Consider the following 20,911-nt stretch of genomic DNA (forward strand, 5'->3'; position numbering starts at 1 on the left):
AAAAAGCAGAAGACAATGCATATTGTCTCTTAATTGTATTAATGTTCTAGTGACTCAAGGTTGAATTTTTTAACCGTCTTTTCTACTTGGAAAATCGAGCAAGGTTGTACTATGCCCTGATACTCCATGCCGTCCAGTGCAAGCAGCTGGGTTTTCAATTTTGTCATTAAATGCAGTACGTTTCTTGGCCTTATTGGTTTTCTATGACCACGTGAAACACGCGCGTAGATGCATAGCCTTAGCACTATCACTTTCCTTACGACTTCTGAATCGACATGCGTCCACGTAGAACCGTCTCTCTCCTCGTGGTCCATGCTTGGGAGGACAGCTAGCTAAGTCCAGAATTATGAACATCTTCTCAACAAGCAGTGGGTAAGGAACACACTATATATATGTATTAAGCCAAGCCAAGAATGCACGATCCAGGCATCTAAGCAGACCACACAAAATTAACAACACAAACAGGATCGATCGAGCAACGTACAATGGCAGCTCTGGCCCCATCCATTGTAGTTCCCACAGACGCCGAGCTGCTGCAGGCACAGGCCGATCTATGGCGAAACAGCCTGTGCTACCTCAAATCCATGGCTCTCAAGTGCGCTACTGAGCTCGGCATACCCACTGCCATCTACAGCCTAGGCGGTGCTGCCTCGCTTCCCGACCTGATCGCCTCACTGTCCCTCCCCCAGGCTAAGCTACCTTTCCTTGGCCGCCTCATGCGGCTGCTGTCGTCCTCGGGCGTCTTCGCCGTGGTTGAGTCCCCAGAGGCTGTCTACTCCCTCACACCACTGTCATACCTCCTGGTGGACGGCATCGCTGCCGATAACAATCACATGGACCATGCACCTTTCCTACTCACTGTGACGTCAGCACACTACATTGACCTGGCAATAGACCTAGCTGACTGGTTCAAGAAGGAAGCCAAGACACCTCCTTTCGATCACAAGCACGCAGCATCGCTGTTCGAGGAGAGTATGGAGCGCAAGGCTCCCGGGTTCCACAAGATGTCAATACTAGGTTTGTTGGTCCATGACAACTTTGCAACCAGCATTGCCGTGCGGGAGTACCAGGACGTATTCCAGGGGGTGAAGTCAGTGACTGACTGCTGTTACCATGGGGATGGCACAACAGGGAAGGCCCTCGCCAAGGCCTTCCCACTGATCAAGATCACAGTACTGGACCTTCCGCAGGAGATTCGCAAGATACCGGCTGATGGTGTTGTTAACTATGTTGGAGGTGACATGTTCAAATCCATCCCACGTGCTCAAATGGTGTTACTTAAGGTAAATAGTGTTTCTTCACTGCAAAAATATAATATATATGAGTTCATGCATAATTTGGAAATAACATTTTTTGTGTAGATAACACCACCTCATATATACTTAAGAGTATCTTATTATCTATGATATGATGAGCTTGACGACCTCTACAATTTTCCTGAGCTCCATATATATAATATATTTTAATATTCCTGAGACTTCCCATGCATGGCATGCAGATGGTGCTGCACCACTGGAGTGATGAGGACTGCGTGAAGATCCTTGCCAACTGCAGGAAGGCAATACCTTCACGGGAAGAGGGAGGGAAGGTTGTCATCGCAGATATTATTCTCGACCCAGCCTCAGGACCAGTCATGTTTCAAACTCAACTCCTAATGGACGTCTGCATGATGCTGATGAAAGGAGGCCGGCAACGGGACGTGAATGACTGGCGTGACCTCATCCAGAAAGCAGGGTTCAGTGACTACAAGCTGCTGAAGAAATTTGGAGCTCGAGGCGTCCTGGAGATTTATCCCTAAGGCATCTCCTCCATCGATCAGCACCGACTTTATATTGTGGTTTGGTACTGCGACGAAATCTACATTACAAAAATAAAGGGATCGGAGTGCGCCATAGTTATTTTCTGAATGATGGTTCCATGGAACGACAGAGTGTAAAGCCAGCTGTGACAAGCTTGGTTGCTCAACGATCTGTTTAACTTTCGTTTGGAGAAGTATCTAGGCACATCATGAGATGTTACATATATCGTACGTATTCTATTAATATATATGTACCCACCATCCAGGTGTAGGATATATGTATTACCTTGTAATTGGTATTGTATTATCGGCCACGTACAAAAGTGAACCTCTCCATATTAGCCCCTTATACATGCATGACTCTATCTCTCATCCACTACCGGAATCCGGCGCTTTGTCGAGTGCTCAGTTCTTTACCGAGTGCTCAGTTCTTTGCCGAGTGCTTTTTGTCGGGCACTCGGCAATGTCCTGCTCTCGGTAACGATCGCGTTTACCAGGAGCAGGACTCTCAGCACAAAAAAACACTCGACAACGAAGTCTTTGCCGACTGCTAAACACTCGGCGAAAGACGGCACTCGGCAAAGGGCCATCAGCAGCCGTTTATAGCTGACGGCCGTTAACTTTGCCGAGCGCCGAAAGTTGGCACTCGGCAAAGAAACTGCTTTGCTGAGTATCAACCAGTTGGCACTCAGCAGAGCGTTCTGTGCCAAGTGTCATTACTAGACACTCGACAAAGTATATTTTTTATTTTTTTCTTTTCTCAACCAAACTTTTTGTGGTATGTTCCTACACTATTCACTACCGGAATCCGAGGCTTTGCCGAGTGTTGTATTCTTTGCCGAGTGCCTTTTGTCGGGCACTCGGCAAAGAAGGCTTTGCCGAGTGCCGCACTCGGTAAAGTTAGGTTCTCGGCAAAGAGCCCCTTTACCGAGTGCTAAACACTCGGTACAGGTAGGCACTCGGCAAAGACAAGTTTGCCGAGTGTCACGCACTCGGCAAACGGGGCTCTCGGCAAAGGGCCGTCAGCGGCCGTCCCAGAGCTGACGGCCGTCAGTCTTTGCCGAGAGCCAACGGCTGGCACTCGGCAAAGAGGCTTCTTTGCCGAGTGCTACGTAGTAGACACTCGGCAAAGCCCTCTTTGCCGAGTGTCATCTCCAGACACTCGGCAAAGTGTATTTTCATTTTTTTTATTTTGTCTCCCAAACTTTTTGTGGTATGTTCCTACACTATGTAGACCTACATGTATCATTTGTGGACAATTATAACATAGTTTCGATAGTTAGTAGATTTAGTTCGTGTATTTGAATTTCTTCGGAAAATTCAAATTTGAACTGCAGGTCACTCGAAACTTGGAAAACCGTGCATGAAAAAATGATATTCATGTTACTTAGCATAAGTTACGACCGATTGCAGAAGCGTACCGGAAACTTCGAGCAACATGCTCACTAAACATGGCCGTGAACTTGGCATCCACATGTTTAAAAATTGTATAAAACACAAACAAAGTCAGAAAATCATGAAACTTGTCCACGTGTCATGATATCATATGTATAGGCTGTGATAAAAATTTTAGAATGTTTGGAGAAAGTTGTGAGACACTATGTGTAGAAACCTAAGAGATCCACATGAAATCTCTTAGATGTGTGGCACTCGGCAAAGAGGTAGTAAAAACTCTTTGCCGAGTGCCGCAACGGGGGACACTCGGCAAAGAACTCTTTGCCGAGTACCGCCGATCTGGCACTCGGCAAAGAATATTTTACAGTTTTAAAAAAACTTTGCCGAGTGCTAGATCGCTGGCACTCGGCAAAGAAGAAAAATAACTATGCCGGTCGTTCTTCTTTCTCCTTTCTCTTCTCTCACGCGCTTCTTCACTTCTCTGCCCGCGCCGCCGCGCCGCCTTATAGCCCGCCGCCGCGCCGCCCGTCGTCTGCCCGCCGCGGAGGCCGCGCCGCCCGCCCGCCGTCTGCCCTTGCCGCGGCCGTGCGTCGTGCCCGCCGCGCCGCCCGCCTCCGCGGCCGTGTGCCGTGCGCCGTGCCCGCCGTGTGCCGTGCGGTCGTGCTCTCCGCGGCCGTGTGCCGTGCGCCGTCTACCCGCCCCCTCCCCGCGGCCGTCCCCGCCGCACCCGCTCGCTCGTCGCCACGCCGCCTCTCCGAAGGTATAAATTATGCGTGTTTTTATTATTTATATGCGTGTTTATATGTGTGTTCATGAATTTATGCATGTTTATATGTTGCGTGTTTATTAGTTAATAAACAATATTATTTATATGAATGCTTTACTGTTTTGGTCATTTGTTGATAACGAACTGGTATTAGTTAATAAACAATATTATTTACCATGATTTAATTTGAACAAACACATGTTTATATTAATGTAATCAAAGTAGACACAGTCACATTTTTAATGAGAAGGAGAATGAGGGTATTTGTGCGTAGGTTGAATGTCCTTATCATTTTATGCATGGATTTCCGGCCATCGTGCCGTTGAATTATGCGTGGAAGACAGCCATCGTGCTGATAGTTTTATTTGCAGGATTTCGAAACCTCCCCGTGCAGGGGAGGTGCTGCCGAAATTTTTTGGTGCTAGGCACCTGTTAGGGGATGGAGGACCGTGAGTGGATGTACACGGGCCGTAGAGGAAGGAACGATGTCACCACTGAATGGATTAGAAAGACCGATGATTTCGTGGAACGGGCATATGGCGAAGCTGCTAAAGGAGCTAGTCTAGTCCCATGCCCGTGCAGCAAATGTGACAACCGGAAAAGAAAACCAAAGAAGACCATGGTAGAACATATTTGGAAGAATGGATTTATGTCGGGCTATACTCGGTGGATATTTCATGGTGAAGCGCATCGTACGAGAGAGGAGGTGCTGAGACAACGTGTCGAGGATTATGACGCGGATGCGGGGGTAGCGGATATGTTGAACGACTATCAGGAGGCACAGTACACGGGAGGATGTATGGATGACGAGCCAGAGCCGACTGCAAAGGCGTTCTACGACATGTTCGACGCGGCACAGAAGCCCCTTCACGGCCAGACAAAGGTTTCTCAACTGGATGCCATTGGGCGTGTAATGGCGTTCAAGTCGCAGTACAGCATGAGTAGAGACGCATTCGATGGCTTGTTGACGATTATTGGGAGTCTGCTTCCGGATGATCACGTTCTGCCAAAGAGCATGTACAAGGCACAGAAACTACTTCGTGCACTCAAGATGACGTATGAGCAGATTCATGCTTGTCCGAAGGGCTGCGTGCTATTTAGGAAAGAATACGCGGAGGCAAAGTACTGTCCCAAGTGTAATTCGTCTAGGTTTATGGAGGTAGACTCTGGTGATGGACAAAAGAGGCAGCTCGACATCCCCTTGACAATCCTACGACACCTTCCGTTCGTACCGAGGATCCAGCGTCTGTACATGACAGAGGAATCCGCGAAACAGATGACTTGGCACAAAAATGGAAAACGATACAATCCTGACAAGATGGTGCACGCATCAGATGGTGAAGCATGGAAACACTTTGATGACATTCACCGTGAGAAAGCCGAAGAGGCTCGTAATGTACGTGTTGCGTTGGCCACAGATGGGTTCAATCCCTATGGAATGAGCGTTGCCCCGTACACATGTTGGCCCGTGTTTGTTATCCCAATCAATCTCCCCCCTGGTGTGTGCTTTCAAAGGCAGAATATATTCGTGTCGTTGATAATTCCCGGACACCCGGGGAACAAAATGGGCGTGTACATGGAGCCTTTGATCGATGAATTGGTACGTGCCTGGGAGGAAGGGGTATGGACGTTTGACCGAGCTACGAAGACAAACTTCAGAATGCATGTTTGGTACCAGTACTCCATGCATGACTTACCGGCCTATGGGCTATTCTGTGCCTGGTGTGTTCACGGTAAGTTCCCATGCCCAGTTTGCAAGGAAGCTCTCAGGTTCATTTGGTTGAAAAAGGGTGGCAAATATTCGTCCTTCGATAAACATCGACAATTTCTTCCTGCTGACCATCCATTCCGCCTAGACATCAAGAACTTTACGAAAGGTGTCGTAGTGACAGACCGTCCACCTGCAACGATGACTGGTGCCGAAATTCGTCAACAGATAGATGGGCTCGTGGCCAATACAGAAGGTGGTTTTGTGGGATATGGTGAGCAGCATATGTGGACACATTAGTCTGGCTTGACTCGGCTCCCCTATTATGACGACCTGCTCCTTCCACACAACATTGACGTGATGCACACTGAAAAAAATGTTGCCGAGGCACTGTGGGCAACAATTATGGACATTCCTGATAAGTCAAAGGATAATGTGAAGGCAAGAGTGGATCTGGCAGCGTTATGTGATAGACCAAAACTAGAGATGAAGCCGCCAAGTGGCGGAAAGACATGGAGAAGGCCTAAGGCCGATTTCGTCCTAAGCAGGGCCCAGAGGAAGGAAGTACTTCAGTGGATCAAGATGTTGATGTTGCCTGATGGGTATGCAGCTAACCTGAGTAGGGGGGTGAACTTATCTACTATGCGAGTCTTAGGGATGAAGAGTCATGACTTCCACATATGGATTGAACGGATTCTTCCTGCGATGGTTCGAGGCTATGTCCCTGAGCATGTCTGGCTAACGCTTTCAGAGTTGAGCTATTTCTTCCGTCAGCTTTGTGCAAAAGAGTTATCTCGGACCGTGGTTGCAGACTTGGAAAGATTGGCCCCCGTGTTACTGTGTAAGCTTGAGAAGATATTTCCACCCGGCTTCTTCAATCCAATGCAGCATTTGATTCTTCATCTCCCCTACGAGGCACGAATGGGGGCCCCGTGCAGGGACGTTGGTGCTATCCAATCAAGAGATGTCTAAAGACTATTCGAAAGAAATGTAGAAATAAATGCAAAATCGAGGCTTCCATTGCAGAGGCATACATTCTAGAGGAGGTCTCAAACTTCACAACAACTTATTATGGTGACAAACTGCCGAGCGTGCATAATCCACCCCCTCGTTACAATGATGGCGACAATGAATCGAACCTTAGCATATTTCGAGGCCAACTCGGAAGCGCAAGTGGCTCGACCACGAAGACCCTGACACATGAAGAGTGGCGACATATCATGCTATACGTATTGACCAACCTTGAAGAGGTGACGCCATACATGGAACAATTTCTTCATGAATTCTGGCGTCGATCAAGGGACCCCACTCCACAGGAATATGACGCTCTTCTTAGAAAGGGTGCGAGAAATGGGTTGCCCGATTTCATTTCCTGGTTCAAACGTAAGGTACGTGCTTAGTTTGTAAAAGAGATACGTCTTTGAACTCAATTTAGCGTCTTTTAACTTGCGAATACTTGCAGGGCCAAAGAGATCCGTCTATGAGTGCCGAGTTGAGACAAGTAGCCAACGGCTTTGCTTATAGGGTCAAGAAATATTCTGGGTATGACGTCAATGGATACCGTTTTCGCACAACACACTACGACCAAAGTCGGCCCAATCGGAAAACAACGTGTTCTGGAGTCTTTACACCGGGCCTTGACAATGTCGATTATTTTAGACGAATTGAAGAAATATATGAGCTCAATTTTTATGGTTCCAAACCTCTTACTCCAGTGATATTCAAATGTCATTGGTTTGACCCTCAAGTGACGAGACGGACACATTCTAATCTTGGGATAGTCGAAATTCGACAAGATTCCACCTTAGCAGGAGACGATGTCTATATCGTGGCCCAACAGGCCACACAAGTGTATTATCTCCCATATGCGTGTCAAACGAAAGAACATCTTAAGGGTTGGGATGTTGTGTATAAGGTATCGCCGCATGGGAGGTTACCTGTTCCTAACGATGAAGATTACAACTTAGACCCGGACACATATGATGGAGAGTTCTTCCAAGAAGATGGGCTAGAAGGGCGATTTGAGATAGACTTAACTGAAGCTATCGGAATGGACGTAGATATTGAAATGGTTGTTGATGAGGAGGATGATGAGGTGCAAAATGATAATGACTTAGTAATCCTTGAAGGCAATGATGAGGTTGCGTCTTCCGATGGTGTTGAGATTGAAATGCTTGATAGTGATGATGAGAGTTATGATCCGGCTAACCCCGACACATATGAAGATTATTTTTAATCGATGTAATGCTATATGACTTTTTATTTCGCACCTGTTTTTAAATACATCTTTTTATATGTGCTTATTTGTTTACTCTTAATTGCAGGTTGTTGAACAAATATGGTGGGCGGTTTCCTGAGGAGGAGGAGGAGGGGGAGGAGGAGTAGGACGGCGGACGATGCAGAGCAGGCAGCGCAGCAGCACGAGGCAGAGCAGGCAGCGCAGCAGCAGGCGGCGCCTCAGGACGACGATGACCACCAGCAGGACGACGACGACCAGCAGCAGGACGCCTCAAGTTCAGGCGGCTCTAGTTCGAGGAGCATCTACCTGCGAGGCCCCGCGAGTCTCCCGCCGCGTCCCATACTTCGGGACAGACGGCCATTGATTCGGCCGGAAGGGGAGAGGTATGTAACTTTATGTTCTTCATTCTTGTTCACATTATGTGTTCAAAATCATAATATAAACTAATACTTTTTATTTATCACTTGGACAGGTCTTGGACGGTTTTGGATTATGCTGGGGGTCATCGTCGCCCCCCCAACAACATCCTCGGCCTGCTGTGCAGGGAACACTTCCCTGGACTTGTGGAGTACGCCGGAGTGACGGGCCCAGCCTTCACCTTCGACCACTACGCCGTCGCCCCCGATGCAGTAGACCGGGACGGCAGGGAATTCAATAACAAGGCGGAGCGGGTGAAGCAAGAGCTGTGGGTAAGTCTTAGTATAATATAAAATATGTCGCATTCGTTGCAAATTCTTGAAATAATGTATGGATACATCGTTTTTGTATGCAGGATTTCTTCAGATGCGATGCTGGATACGAGGCTAGGGCGGATGTGGTGGCCACCACGTGCTGTAAGAAGCTCGTCGTGGACATGCACTATGAGGCCCGCATCCAGGCCATCATCACCTACCACGGCTCCGTCCTTGGGGAGAAGGTGACCAAACCTCAAGCCCGAACCATGTCGTTGACCAGGGAGCAGTACCTGCAGGTAAAGTCATGCATGTTTGGTACCAGTACTCCATGCATGAATGTTATTTTATCTTCTGATATGCACTTTATGTGTTTACTTTGCAGGTGATTCCACATTGGTGCGCCGCACATCCTCTGTGCTGGGAGCAGATGGTGGATAGGTGGTGTTCGGCTGAGTGGGACGAGGTGCACACAGCTAGCCGGGAACGGCGTTTGCAGATGCAAGGCCCCTCGCACCACCAAGGCAGCCGGAGCCTGGGCCAATATGCCGAAGCATGGGTACTCCACCTTTTTTATTTAGATATATAGCACTAAGTTAGATATTATTTCTAACTATCTCGTTGGTTTTCGTTGCAGTCGGCGTCACATGGTGGCAGGCCTTGTTCCACCTTCTCGGCCTATGCTATGGCCCATAAGGGTAAGGCGATGTCCGACGTCACCTAGAACCCGAATGACGGGCCCGAGGCCTACACCAACCCCGCCGTCTACAGCCGCCTCCATGACTACACCGCCATGGCGCAGGAGGTCCATGGCCCAGACTATGATCCGAGCACCGAGCCTATCGACCCCGAGGTGCTCATGAGGGTCGGAGGAGGCAAGAGACATGGGCGGTACTGGATTGCCGACGGGGCAATCGACTCGTCCTCCACTCCCACTCTGTCTCAGGTGAGAGCAAGGAGCACGGGCTCGAGCCCAGCCATTCGACCTCGGCACGACAGCTCACAGCATCGCATACAGCAACTCGAGGTTAGTGCTTCTGTAACTCGTCCTTCCTTTAGTTATATACCTAGTCTTTGAGTTACTATAACGTTGGCTTGTAATATTACAGACCCAACTAGAAGAGATGGAGGCGAGGATAATGGCGGAGCGGGCGGCGGCTGATCAGAGGATGGCGGAGATGTTCCAGTACATGCAGAGCCTTGGCGCCGCACAGGGCATCGCTCCGCCACCTCCATTGTTCCCCCCAGTTGACCCTACTCTCTTCCACACTCCTGTGAGTATCAATATTGTAGTTAGATGTTTGTAATGCATCTGGTATAACACATGCTATCTCTTCTCTGTGCAGGGCCAATCTGGGGCGGCATCCAACAACCCTCCGGAAGGGTTCAGCCCAACGCAACCCCGGCCAAACCGCCCACCTCCATGAGTCATTGTTTTAGACTTCAGAACTTATGTATAATACTTATGTTTCTGTTTGATACTTATGTGAGAGCTTGCGACGTTTGAGACTTATGTTTGTGTTTAATACTTGTGTTGAACACTTATGTTTGTGATGGATATTTATGTTTGTGGTCACGGTTTTATGTTTGTGTTGGCTATTTATGTCTGTGATGATATCTGTGATGTATATATGTGATATATATGTGATATCTTCTGTTTGTGTGGATGGAAAACAAAAAACAAATAAAAAAGGTACATACTGGTCACTTTGCCGAGTGTAACACTCGGCAAAGAGGCTCTTTGCCGAGTGTCTGGGTCATAACACTCGGCAAAGAGTGTAGACCTGGGCACCGGCTTAGGTTCTTTGCCGAGTGTTATGTCGCTAGCACTCGGCAAAGAGGTCGTCTTTGCCGAGTGCCAATTGGGACACTCGGCAAAGAGCCTGACATGGGGACCCTCCCTGGCGGGCTCTTTGCCGAGTGTCCCAAAAGGCACTCGGCAAAGAAGGCGGCTTTGCCGAGTGCTGCCAGGAGGACACTCGGCAAAGATATCTTCGTTGCCGAGTGTCACCGTTGACACTCGGCAAAGCCGCCGTCTCCGTCAACCGGCGCCGTAACGGTCGCTTTTCTTTGCCGAGTGCTCCCTGACACTCGGCAAAGATCTTTGCCGAGTGCCCGAGAAAAAGTACTCGGCAAAGAAGTCTTTGCCGATGCACTGTTTGCCGAGCCTTCTTTGCCGAGTGTTACACTCGGCAAAGCCTTTGCCGAGTGTTTTTAAGGCTTCGCCGAGTGCTTCCGGCACTCGGAGAAGAGGTTGATTCCGGTAGTGATTTAGAACACTCGGCAAAGGTAACTTTTTTGGCGAGTGTCACCTAGAACACTCGGCAATGGCGCCGTCTCAGTCACCCCGGCGCCGTGATGGCTGCTTTTCTTTGCCGAGTACCAACTGGCACTCGGCAAAGTCTTTGCCAAGTGCCCGATAAAAAGTACTCAGCAAAGAAGCCCTTGCCGATGTACTGTTCGCCGAGCCCTCTTTGCCGAGTACCACACTTGACAAAGACTTTGCCGACAGTTTTTCAGGGTTTGCCGAGTGCTTCAGGCACTCGGCAAAGCACATGATTCTGGTATTGATCTAGGGGACATATCCAATGCAAACCACGTTTTGGTGCAAACCCCGTGCTAACCTACTAAAAAAAGTTTCAAAAAATTTTGAAACAAAACATGTATGTAAATCTTAGCTTACCTTATCTATATACAAAATTTCATGGTCAAATTCATCTTACTCTAGCAATTACAAAAAAAGAAAAAATTTGGTGCATTTGAACTATTACTGTTTGTTAGAAATTTTGTCTTTTTTGTAACTGCTAAAGTAAGATGATTTTGACCATGAAATTTTGTATATAGCTCAGGTAAGCTGAGATGTACATTCATGTTTCTTTTAGAATTCTTTGAAACATTTTTAGTAGGTTTGCACGGGGTTTGCACCAAAACGGGGTTTGCATTTGATATGTTCCCACCTAGGAAGGCAGGAGCAACTATTGTACCGATACATAATACATACAATAAAAAACTGGTCAGGAGAGTCTCTGAACTGTTTTTATGAAATCCCTTTGACCAAATAATTGCACATCAGTTTGTCAAGAATCTAATTCTTTTTTAGGTTTACTTGATTTATAGAAAATACTATTAACATTTCTAATATATTTAACATAAAAACATATTTTACTATTAATCTATCCTAGTGACACCGTTGGGGGAATGCCTTTGCCGAAGTCCCTCAAAACATTATGTCACCAATTACCAAGTGTGTTTTAGGTGCTCCAAAATGATGATGAAGTTGGCCTTTGTCGAAAGTAGTGCTCGAACAAAAGACGAAGCCAGGAAGCTTTGGCCCCAAGAGATCAATGCATATACAAGGGCCAAGGAGAGAGCTTCGGTTTCGCTTTACCGACTTATGGGAAAATGAATAGAAATTGGGGGTATGGTTGTAATCTTGTACAAAGTTGTACATTGAGCCACCACTATAAATAGAGGAACAATGACATGCAAGAGGGTGGAATGACAGATTCCTTGGACCTATAACTGTCCATCTCGGAAGTAGTATTCTTGCCTTCGAATTACAACATCTGTAGCTTAAATTATTGTTGTAACCATTCTTAAGCAACAAGGAAGGCAGTATAATAATAATTATTTACATACCCATATCTCTTTACCTTGTTTTCCTTTAAAATGTTACTCTCGAAAATGAATCTTTTGTCCTCACAACCTATCATCATGAGAAGATAAAAAGAGAGGGATGAAGGTTTCAAATCATAAATCATGTTGTCTTGTTTTGATCTTCTTTAGTAATCTAAATAGATAACCAACATTGGTGCACACCTCCGGTGAATGCACGACCACGACGAAGAGCATGCCAAGCCTTGCCACTTTGTTACCAAGCTCAAAGAAGCTTGTTCTTTCCATTACGGAAGTATCAAGCTTTGATCCAAGCAACAAAAGATAGAAGAAAAAGTAGCCAGAGAATAGTGAAACATATTGGGGTCTAAGGACCCTACATTAGACCCAAGTGGTCTCAAGTTCTAATCACATTCTCTCAATAATACCTCCAACTCAAAGATTACTCGTAGAAAGATGCTATGGTGATCTCTTGTGTCATAAAGGGCTTCATGGTCCATAATGTCATGGTCGACATAGGCAGTGTAGTAGACATCATCTTCACAAAAACCTTTAGGCAAATACAAGAATCTGAAGACAAAATTCAAGAGTCAGTTTACCTAGTTTGTGGGTTCGGAGGTAAAAAAAGTTTTAGCACTCAAGAAACTAGCTATGCATATCACCTTAGGCTATGTCAACAACACTAGAATAGAAGAAGTGGTACTTGGCATCGTTGATATGGAGTTTTCGTACAATGCCATCATTGGAATAGGGGCACATAATGCTTTCAAAGCAATGTTGCATTTAGCCTATCTTTGTATGAACGTACCAAGTAATCAAGGTATTATATGAGTCCATGGAATCCAAGAAGGTGCAAGAAGGGCTGAAGGAACCTGAGTAGAATCGAAGGCAATTCACAACTTTAATGAAGCCAAAGACAAAGCTCAAAACAAACAGGTCAAGGAAAAAGTAGTATTAGTAGATTAGTCGAAGCCAATTCTCCTTTGTGAAGATATGGCTGATTAAAGGGTTTTCTTTGGTTCACAACTACCATCAAGGCAAGAAGGGAGCCTTAAATGATTCTTATTCCACAACAAATATGTCTATTAGATACTTGATTTCAATCCCCTGAAGGTGTTGAAAACCAAGGAAACAAAAGTTAGGAATGTGGGCCTTCGTCCTAAGCTTAACACTAAATAAGCTTTTAATAGTGTTTTGAACTACACTTAGGTTTTAGAATTTCCAAAAATTCCACAAAACTTATAGTAGCTCCCTACTAATTAAATTAGGTTGTCCTATGAATTTGGGGTCTAGAGAAATTAGGGTCCGATTTTGACAAAAATAACAAGGATTAGGGTAGAGATGGCACTTTACACTAGACCTCCTATGTAGAAGTGACAACTGCCCTAGTGGTTATTTTTCATAGTATCTAGGTGAGATAACATGGTCTTGTGCCAAATTTTATCCAAGGATACCTAGTAGATATTTCGTGGTAATTTTCTAAACTTTTGGGGCTAGAGGGTGCTCATAACTAACTTTCCTTTTGAAAAATATCAAATAACAGATATGGTAATTTTTCTAAACTTTTCTTTGGACAACGGCAATCATTCCAAAGGTTGGGAATTTTTCTCTATAAGGAAGGGTTTCTATGATTTTCTAATGTTTTCTCTAAATCTCTCATGGGGCAACGGAACCACATTTCATTACTGAACTATGGCCTTTTATATTTTTTCCATGAAACTTTGTTACTTAAGTATTCTAGGAAAATTAAGTTTATTTGCTGGTTTATACTTTTGTGTCTTGTTTCAATTTTCCAAAGAAACATGCAGAAATCTAAATCGATTTATAAATCCTATTTAATTGGGTGAACTAGGGTGTAGATCATTTTGTATGGTTCTACTGTTCATTAGGTACTTACTAAATTTTTCTTTAACTATATCATACAAGTTCTTCTATTTTTTCTTTCATTTCAATACTTTAATCAGTACCCTAAATTAATTAAAACTTCCATAAACAGTACTGGACTAGGGTGGTTTTCTATTTTTGCACTTAAGTTGACTTACATGACTCAATAAAATTTGTTTGACCAAATTTGGATAAATATTCTTCAAGTTATGTTTTTTTAAGTCTACTACAGATTAATTCATTTTGCATTTAAAAAGCAAAGGAAATACATTTAGCGCTCGGGTCCCTGGTAAAGACTTCTTTATTTCCTCACAAGTAAGCCCTCGAGATACTATTCACATGAGTCTTGGGCTTAACAAATAACTCCTTAGATTTTTAAGATTTTAACCTGCGGTCCTTAGATGGTGGAAACAGTACCCGCGGCGAGGAAAACGACGGATCGACTTACCGATGGAGGTAGAGCTCCGGTGAAGTTGCTGGCGAGGTTGGGGAGGCTCTAGCGGTCATGTCGATGTGTCTCTCATCGTTAGTGGTGATTGGAGTTGCTCTGGCCACGAGCGCAGACGCTGGTGGTCGTCGGTGGCGCCTACTCCGGCCTAGGTATAGAGGTAGCGCTCAATAAACCACATGGGGAGCTTCACCAAGTGTGGTACAGTGTGTGGGTGCGAGAAATTGGAGAATGGCTCATTGGAATTACCTTGGCCACATGCGCCGGTGAGTGGGTGAAGTCTAGCAAGGGCGGACTGGCCACTCCGACGAGGTAGCGCTCGGTTCCTAGCTTCGGGGAGGTTCTCTAGGGTCTAGGGAGGCTAAGGGTGAAGCTTGATCGAGTGGAAATGAACTAGATTGGTTAGACCACGGTGGCCGAGCTCGGGCGCCAAGGGTGGGCGGTGGCGTTGTCGGTTCCTAGGTGATCCCCAACGATTGAGCTCATGCGAGAGTGAGGGGCGTGTGGGAGAACAAGGCCGAGGGCTTGGGGCGGTCTTGTAGGCGCTGGCACAGGCAGACAGGGGGGTGGCTGCCCGCGGGCGCGGGTTGGGCGCACTCTGGGGTGCTAGCCCACATCGAACATGTGGCCTGGTTGTATCTGTCCCTCTTCTCGCGTGTGTAGTCACTTGTCCAAGCCTACTCTTGCCTTGGCCAGTGCACAAAACCTCTTCACCTCCCCTCAAGCTACCTATTGTCACACCCGGGTTTTAGGGGCACCAAGACCCGGGCGCGAACATAATCACCAGGTGTGCTGGGACCAAGTCTCACACATATGATGAATCATGGCACAGGATCGAATGTCACATCATTACTATATAATTGGAGTTCTATACAAAATAAATGAATAATTACATTATAAGGAGACAACGGTCCAGCAACCCAAAGTTGACTGGGAGACGACGACCTAGACCTCTCACGAACTCGTCACAGCATCCTTCATGCGCCTCATCCTGTGGTACCTGTTCTTGACCTGTGGGGGGTGTGAGACAGCAAGAGTGAGCTCACATACGTTCATCGCTCAACAAGTTGTGGGGAATAATGTGCATGAACTTGCCAAAGGTGGGAGCTCACGTGAAGTGTAAGGCTTACCAAAGAGGATGGTTAGAGCTGAGCATTGCTTTTAAAGTTGGTCAAAATTTTATTAGCAATTACTAAGTATAAGTAAATATCAGCCCAATTAAGTAGTAGAACAAAAGTAACAAACTCACCTGCCATGCAATGCATATGATAAATTGAGTTTAAGTTCCATAATTTAATCATGTGAGTGTCCGAGCTGCTCATGACCGTGAGCACGGCTAGTATACCAGTTTTACACTCTGCAGAGGTTGCACCTCTTTAATCGAGCTGCTCATGACCGTCAGCACGGCTAGTATACCAGTTTTACACTCTGCAGAGGTTGCGCATCTTTACCCACAAGTCATGTTACCCATCTGCCAAGAGACGGCCAATCCCATACACCTCTACCGAGGAGGCGAGGCAGGGTAACACTACGAGGCCTTTACAAAGTTCCACTAGCTTCAGAAAACCCGCTACAGTTTATAGGAAGCTCCAATGCAGGAATCCCTCGCATGACCGCCATCGCAGCAAAATCATCCCAAGGGCCTCCCTACACTGACCACTCCCCTACTGCCCTTGCCCCTTTCAGGTAAGGTAGTCATCCCCTAGCTTTCCTAATTAATCAGCCAAGGGCGTCCATAAACCCTTGTGGTAGCACTGTTTTCCCGGGTGGTTCTCCATGTTCCAATTAACATAATGATCTTATCATGAACAGTAATTAACAACTGATAACAAAAGTGTAATCATGAATAATGTATCTTCATACCCAAAACCACATATAACACTTGCAAGTACTACCCAGAAAGTTCAGTGGTAAACAAGGTATAAAGATAGACAAACTAGGGTATCCTATTGGGTCCCATCAAAATTAACCTATGCAGATCATTATGATTAATTAGAACATGAGTGGGTAAAAAGAAGTGATCAAGGGCACAACTTCCCTGGGACTTGAGATTCCAGGTACCAACTTGCTCTTCAGGTGACTCGTAACCTCACGTTAGTGTCATGACTGCTATGGTCGCTGACGAGGAAGTAGAAGCTATTAGTGTATAGAGATTTTGTAATGGTGTGATGGGCTTTCAAGCCAAGATTTGTGTATAAGTAATTGGGCTGTTAAGCCAGGGATCAGTGAGTGGGCCGGCCCAATAGACCAGGCAATATATACTGTAACCTGTCATCGGAACGAGGGGAGAAATATACAGAACTGAATAGAAGTTTTCTTACCTTCGTGCTTCGAGTTGCGTCTGTGTTCCTGGCGCTTCGTCGCCGAATTGGTGTGGCTCACGTCGTCGGTGACCTTCCGGTGGCCAGGGGCGTGACAAGTGGTATCAAAGCCTTCCGATCCTCGGCGTCTCGGGGAGCGGTTCGTGTCTTCCTCATCGGCGTCATTGCTGCGGTGACCAGGGTCTTCGACGCGGGTTCCCGTCTCCATCGACGACTCTCGGGCTCTCGGCATCGGCATCGCATCATCGACGCTCGTCGATCTCCGGTAGACAGTCGACTTGGTGGTGTTGGCGGCGGAGACCGGAGATAACCTGTTCGACGAGTTGCCTAGGTGTCGTTCACTCGGCTGGGTCGTCGACGCAGGCTTCGTTCTCCATCGACGATCTGCGGCGTTTCCTCGCTACAACGTCGTTGGTGATGTCGTCCGCTCAGACAAGCATCCTGCTCGCTGCGATGCCGACATCGGAGCAGAAGGGCGAGGAACGATGGGACAAAGTGATGCGGGTCCTGGATCGCCTCGACAGTATGTTGGAGGCGATGGAGGTGAAGCAGAAGGGTCTGCACGATCATACGTGCAACGTGGAAGCAGCAGTGCGGAGCATCCCAGTTTTGCTTGGAGGTATGGCCCCTCCTGTGTTCGATGAAATGCCCCCCTACTACAGTGAGGAGGTCATTGCCCTTCCAAGGTGCTTTGGAGGTTCTGGTTATTCAGTGTTCGATGAAACATCTGCTGAGAAGGTGGTCTGGGATGAAGAAGTGTTACTTCGTTCCGATTCACTTGATTTTTGGCAGCGTCTAGCTCATGGAATGGGGAACCAGATGCCCAACGATTGCAAGCAGGATGTTGTGCCTGATGCCCCATGGTTGTTTGTTGGAATGTCACAGCAAGTAAGTACATACTCAATGTCCAGTGAAATGGGTCTTACAGTGGCATGGGATGGGGAGATGCAAGCTGAAACTCATACGCATGAAGGATTACTGCAGCAGCTTGCTTAAGGTGAAGAAGCCTTAAAAGAATCAGCTAAGAAGGAGGGTGACGTTGAAGATGAGGCAACCGCAGTGGTTATGAATGGAGGAAACAGGGATGAGTTTATTTCTGCTAGTGTGGTCAGTGTGCTTGAGGATGACCCTAAGCAGGATGCTGAAAATGTTGATGCTACTAGTGCTAGCGGTAATCTTTCTCAAGAATTGGCTCCAGAATCAATCAATGAAACTAATGGTGCAGGCGAGATTGTAGGCGTCGCTGGGGTTGATGATCATGAAGAAGAGGTTGTGGGTAGCGACATACTTGAGGCTATGACAGATGAAGTGGATGAGGAAGAAGGCTGTTTTGAAGGTTTTTCAGCTATAAGAATACATGATGAAGACATGAACCTGAAATTTCTTCTCTGTGGAGTACCATGCACCCTGGATGCATGTTTATTGGGCACACTAAAAGATGGCTTGAATGCACTCTTGAATATTGAGATTTGTGCGAGTAAACTTCAGAACCGAGCCAGTGCTCATCCACCCCTTCAAGCTGAAGATCTTTCACATGGAGTTGCTACAATGCGCTGCGAAATCACAACTTGCAGTTCTGCACATGTGGCGTATTTTGTTTCTGGCAGTGCCCAAACTTGTTTTGGTGATCAGCTTCTAGGGAGCCGTATCAAGAATGAAATTATTGAGAAGAGGCAGTTAGTTTGTGTTCTATTGAATAATGAGGATATCAAGCCATCTTCATTTGAGCCTTGGCCATCCATGGGTGTGGCTTGCGAAGCTTCTACTTTTGAAGTATGGATAACCATGCAAAAATGGGCAGCACAGGTTTTAAAACATCTTGCACCAGAAATCTCCTACAGAAGCTTGGTTGCGCTTAGAATCGCCTGGATAAATGGTATACCAGTGTCCTCATTTGGTAGGCAGGATGCAGACCAGTTTATTTTCTTTTGTTCTAACCAGTGCGGAGATCAAGCTATTCTAAATGGCTCATTTGCTCATGTATCCAACTGGGCAGCACCCTTTACTAAGGATAATTTCATGCTTGTTCTATATGAAGCATGTACTGGGCAAGAGGTGAGATTGGAATGCAAGAATGTGTTGCTCTTTGAGGGGAGGCAAAACAAAGGTAGTTTTCGACATGGGATATCTGAACTGACACAATGGTGGCTAAATGGTTTTAGCCTAGGAAACGGTGCTATGGCAGTTCAGTCTCAGCCATACACTCAACAAAAATTCATGAACAAATTAATGGGCTTACAGTTCAGAATGGTGTATGATAGAGGCAAGGAGAATATAGCGACTGATGTTGTTGTTCAGGATTTGTGGCCGAGGGTGACCATTTACATTCCATATGGGAATGTGTTCTCAGTGCAGAAGGACAAGACTAGAAGACTTCCTCAATTTTGGGTGGGCAGGAGCTCAACATTCAGCACTAAATTGATTCGAAGCTTTCATGATTCAATGGTGTGGGAGTGTTCTGTAAGTGCAGCGGAAGCATGGTGGATCGGTCTGCAAACTATGGTGGAGCAGTTCGGAGAGCAGTGGTCAGTTACTGAGCAAGAGAAAGAAGAGCAGCAATACTTGTTTGCTATCCAGGATCATCCTCGACTGTGGAAAATTGGGGGTTGTTTTCCCTGTACAGCACGATATGGGTATAACAATGTGGTATTGGTTGTACTGGTGCTCAACGGGATTGTGGATTTAGTGGGGGCTACTTGGATACAACTGAAGGCTATGTGCTTAAGGAGAAATTTCCACATGCTCTTGCTTGAGGGCAAGCAAGTTTTGCAGCAGGGGGAGATGTCATGACTGCTATGGTCGCTGACGAGGAAGTAGAAGCTATTAGTGTATAGAGATTCTGTAATGGTGTGATGGGCTTTCAAGCCAAGATTTGTGTATAAGTAATTGGGCTGTTAAGCCAGGGATCAGTGAGTGGGCCGGCCCAATAGACCAGGCAATATATACTGTAACCTGTCATCGGAACGAGGGGAGAAATATACAGAACTGAATAGAAGTTTTCTTACCTTCGTGCTTCGAGTTGCATCTGTGTTCCTGGCGCTTCGTCGCCGAATTGGTGTGGCTCACGTCGCCGGTGACCTTCCGGTGGCCAGGGGCGTGACAGTTAGTCGTAGCAATACAGGCAAACATGGTATAGGCAAAATTAACATTACACCAAACATAAGAACAAACTGTATAATAATAATCTACGCGTTGCTATGAGATCGTGGGATCGAGACTCACTAAATTCAGAGTTACGGTTATCGAGTTATGATTTATGGGAGATCTATGTGGTTAAACTATATTATAAATTGATTAGAATACACCATATGAGAGAATATTCTATGCATAATTAACTCAACTTTAATCTAAGTCATTACTTGATTAAGGATCATCCTTTAGTCAAATTATATCCATAAGATCATATACTATATTAATATTAGAAAAGCTAAACCACTAAACATAGATTAATCCAATTACATACTTAATTATAGAAGTATGTGATATCACATAATTAATGTTGCTACTGTGTACGATGCTAACATAACTGGAACGGGTCAATTCGGAGTTAAAACAGAGAATTTATGGGTATTACAATATTTTTAGGCGCAATAAATTTAATAGATGTTGTATTTAAACTAAGCAGGTATTAAATCAAAATATTTCAGTTGGTATTAATCTCTAACAATTATTTATAAAAATCATATGTTAGAACTATAAATTCGTAAGCATTAATTAAGCAAATATTTAAGTAATTAAATATTTAAAACATGTGGTATGATCAGCACAATTTTATTACTACGTATGCAAAATAATATGAACCTAACACACCTTGAATAGAATAAATCAGACGTCCAGCACGAAACATATCATATGTTTATAAATTAGTAGGGTTGTAAAAAAAATTAGGTGACATGACACGATCTAATAGGTTAGATCAAGATCACATAAAAAAATTGTGGATTAAATAAATGTAATATACACGATCTAGATGTGCCCATCTTCTACCTATAATAGCTGTGACGGTGGTTAGATGACGATGCAGACTTGGCGCTTGAAAAGACAGCCTCGGCATGTAGGCCTGCAG

General features: G+C 45.7%; 1 protein-coding gene across 1 annotated transcript; it reads left to right on the plus strand.

The window, feature by feature from the left end:
• The first annotated feature begins 425 nt into the window (after window positions 1-425).
• Window positions 426-2,138, plus strand: LOC100193561 (O-methyltransferase ZRP4). Its single transcript, NM_001138670.1, is given in 2 exon segments — window positions 426-1,283; window positions 1,499-2,138. Coding segments are annotated over 2 exon segments (1,098 nt in total). The 5' UTR covers window positions 426-485; the 3' UTR covers window positions 1,799-2,138.
• Window positions 2,139-20,911: the final 18,773 nt, after the last annotated feature.

Source organism: Zea mays, chromosome 2, assembly GCF_902167145.1.
Source record: "Zea mays cultivar B73 chromosome 2, Zm-B73-REFERENCE-NAM-5.0, whole genome shotgun sequence".
Classification (NCBI taxonomy): Eukaryota; Viridiplantae; Streptophyta; class Magnoliopsida; order Poales; family Poaceae; genus Zea; species Zea mays.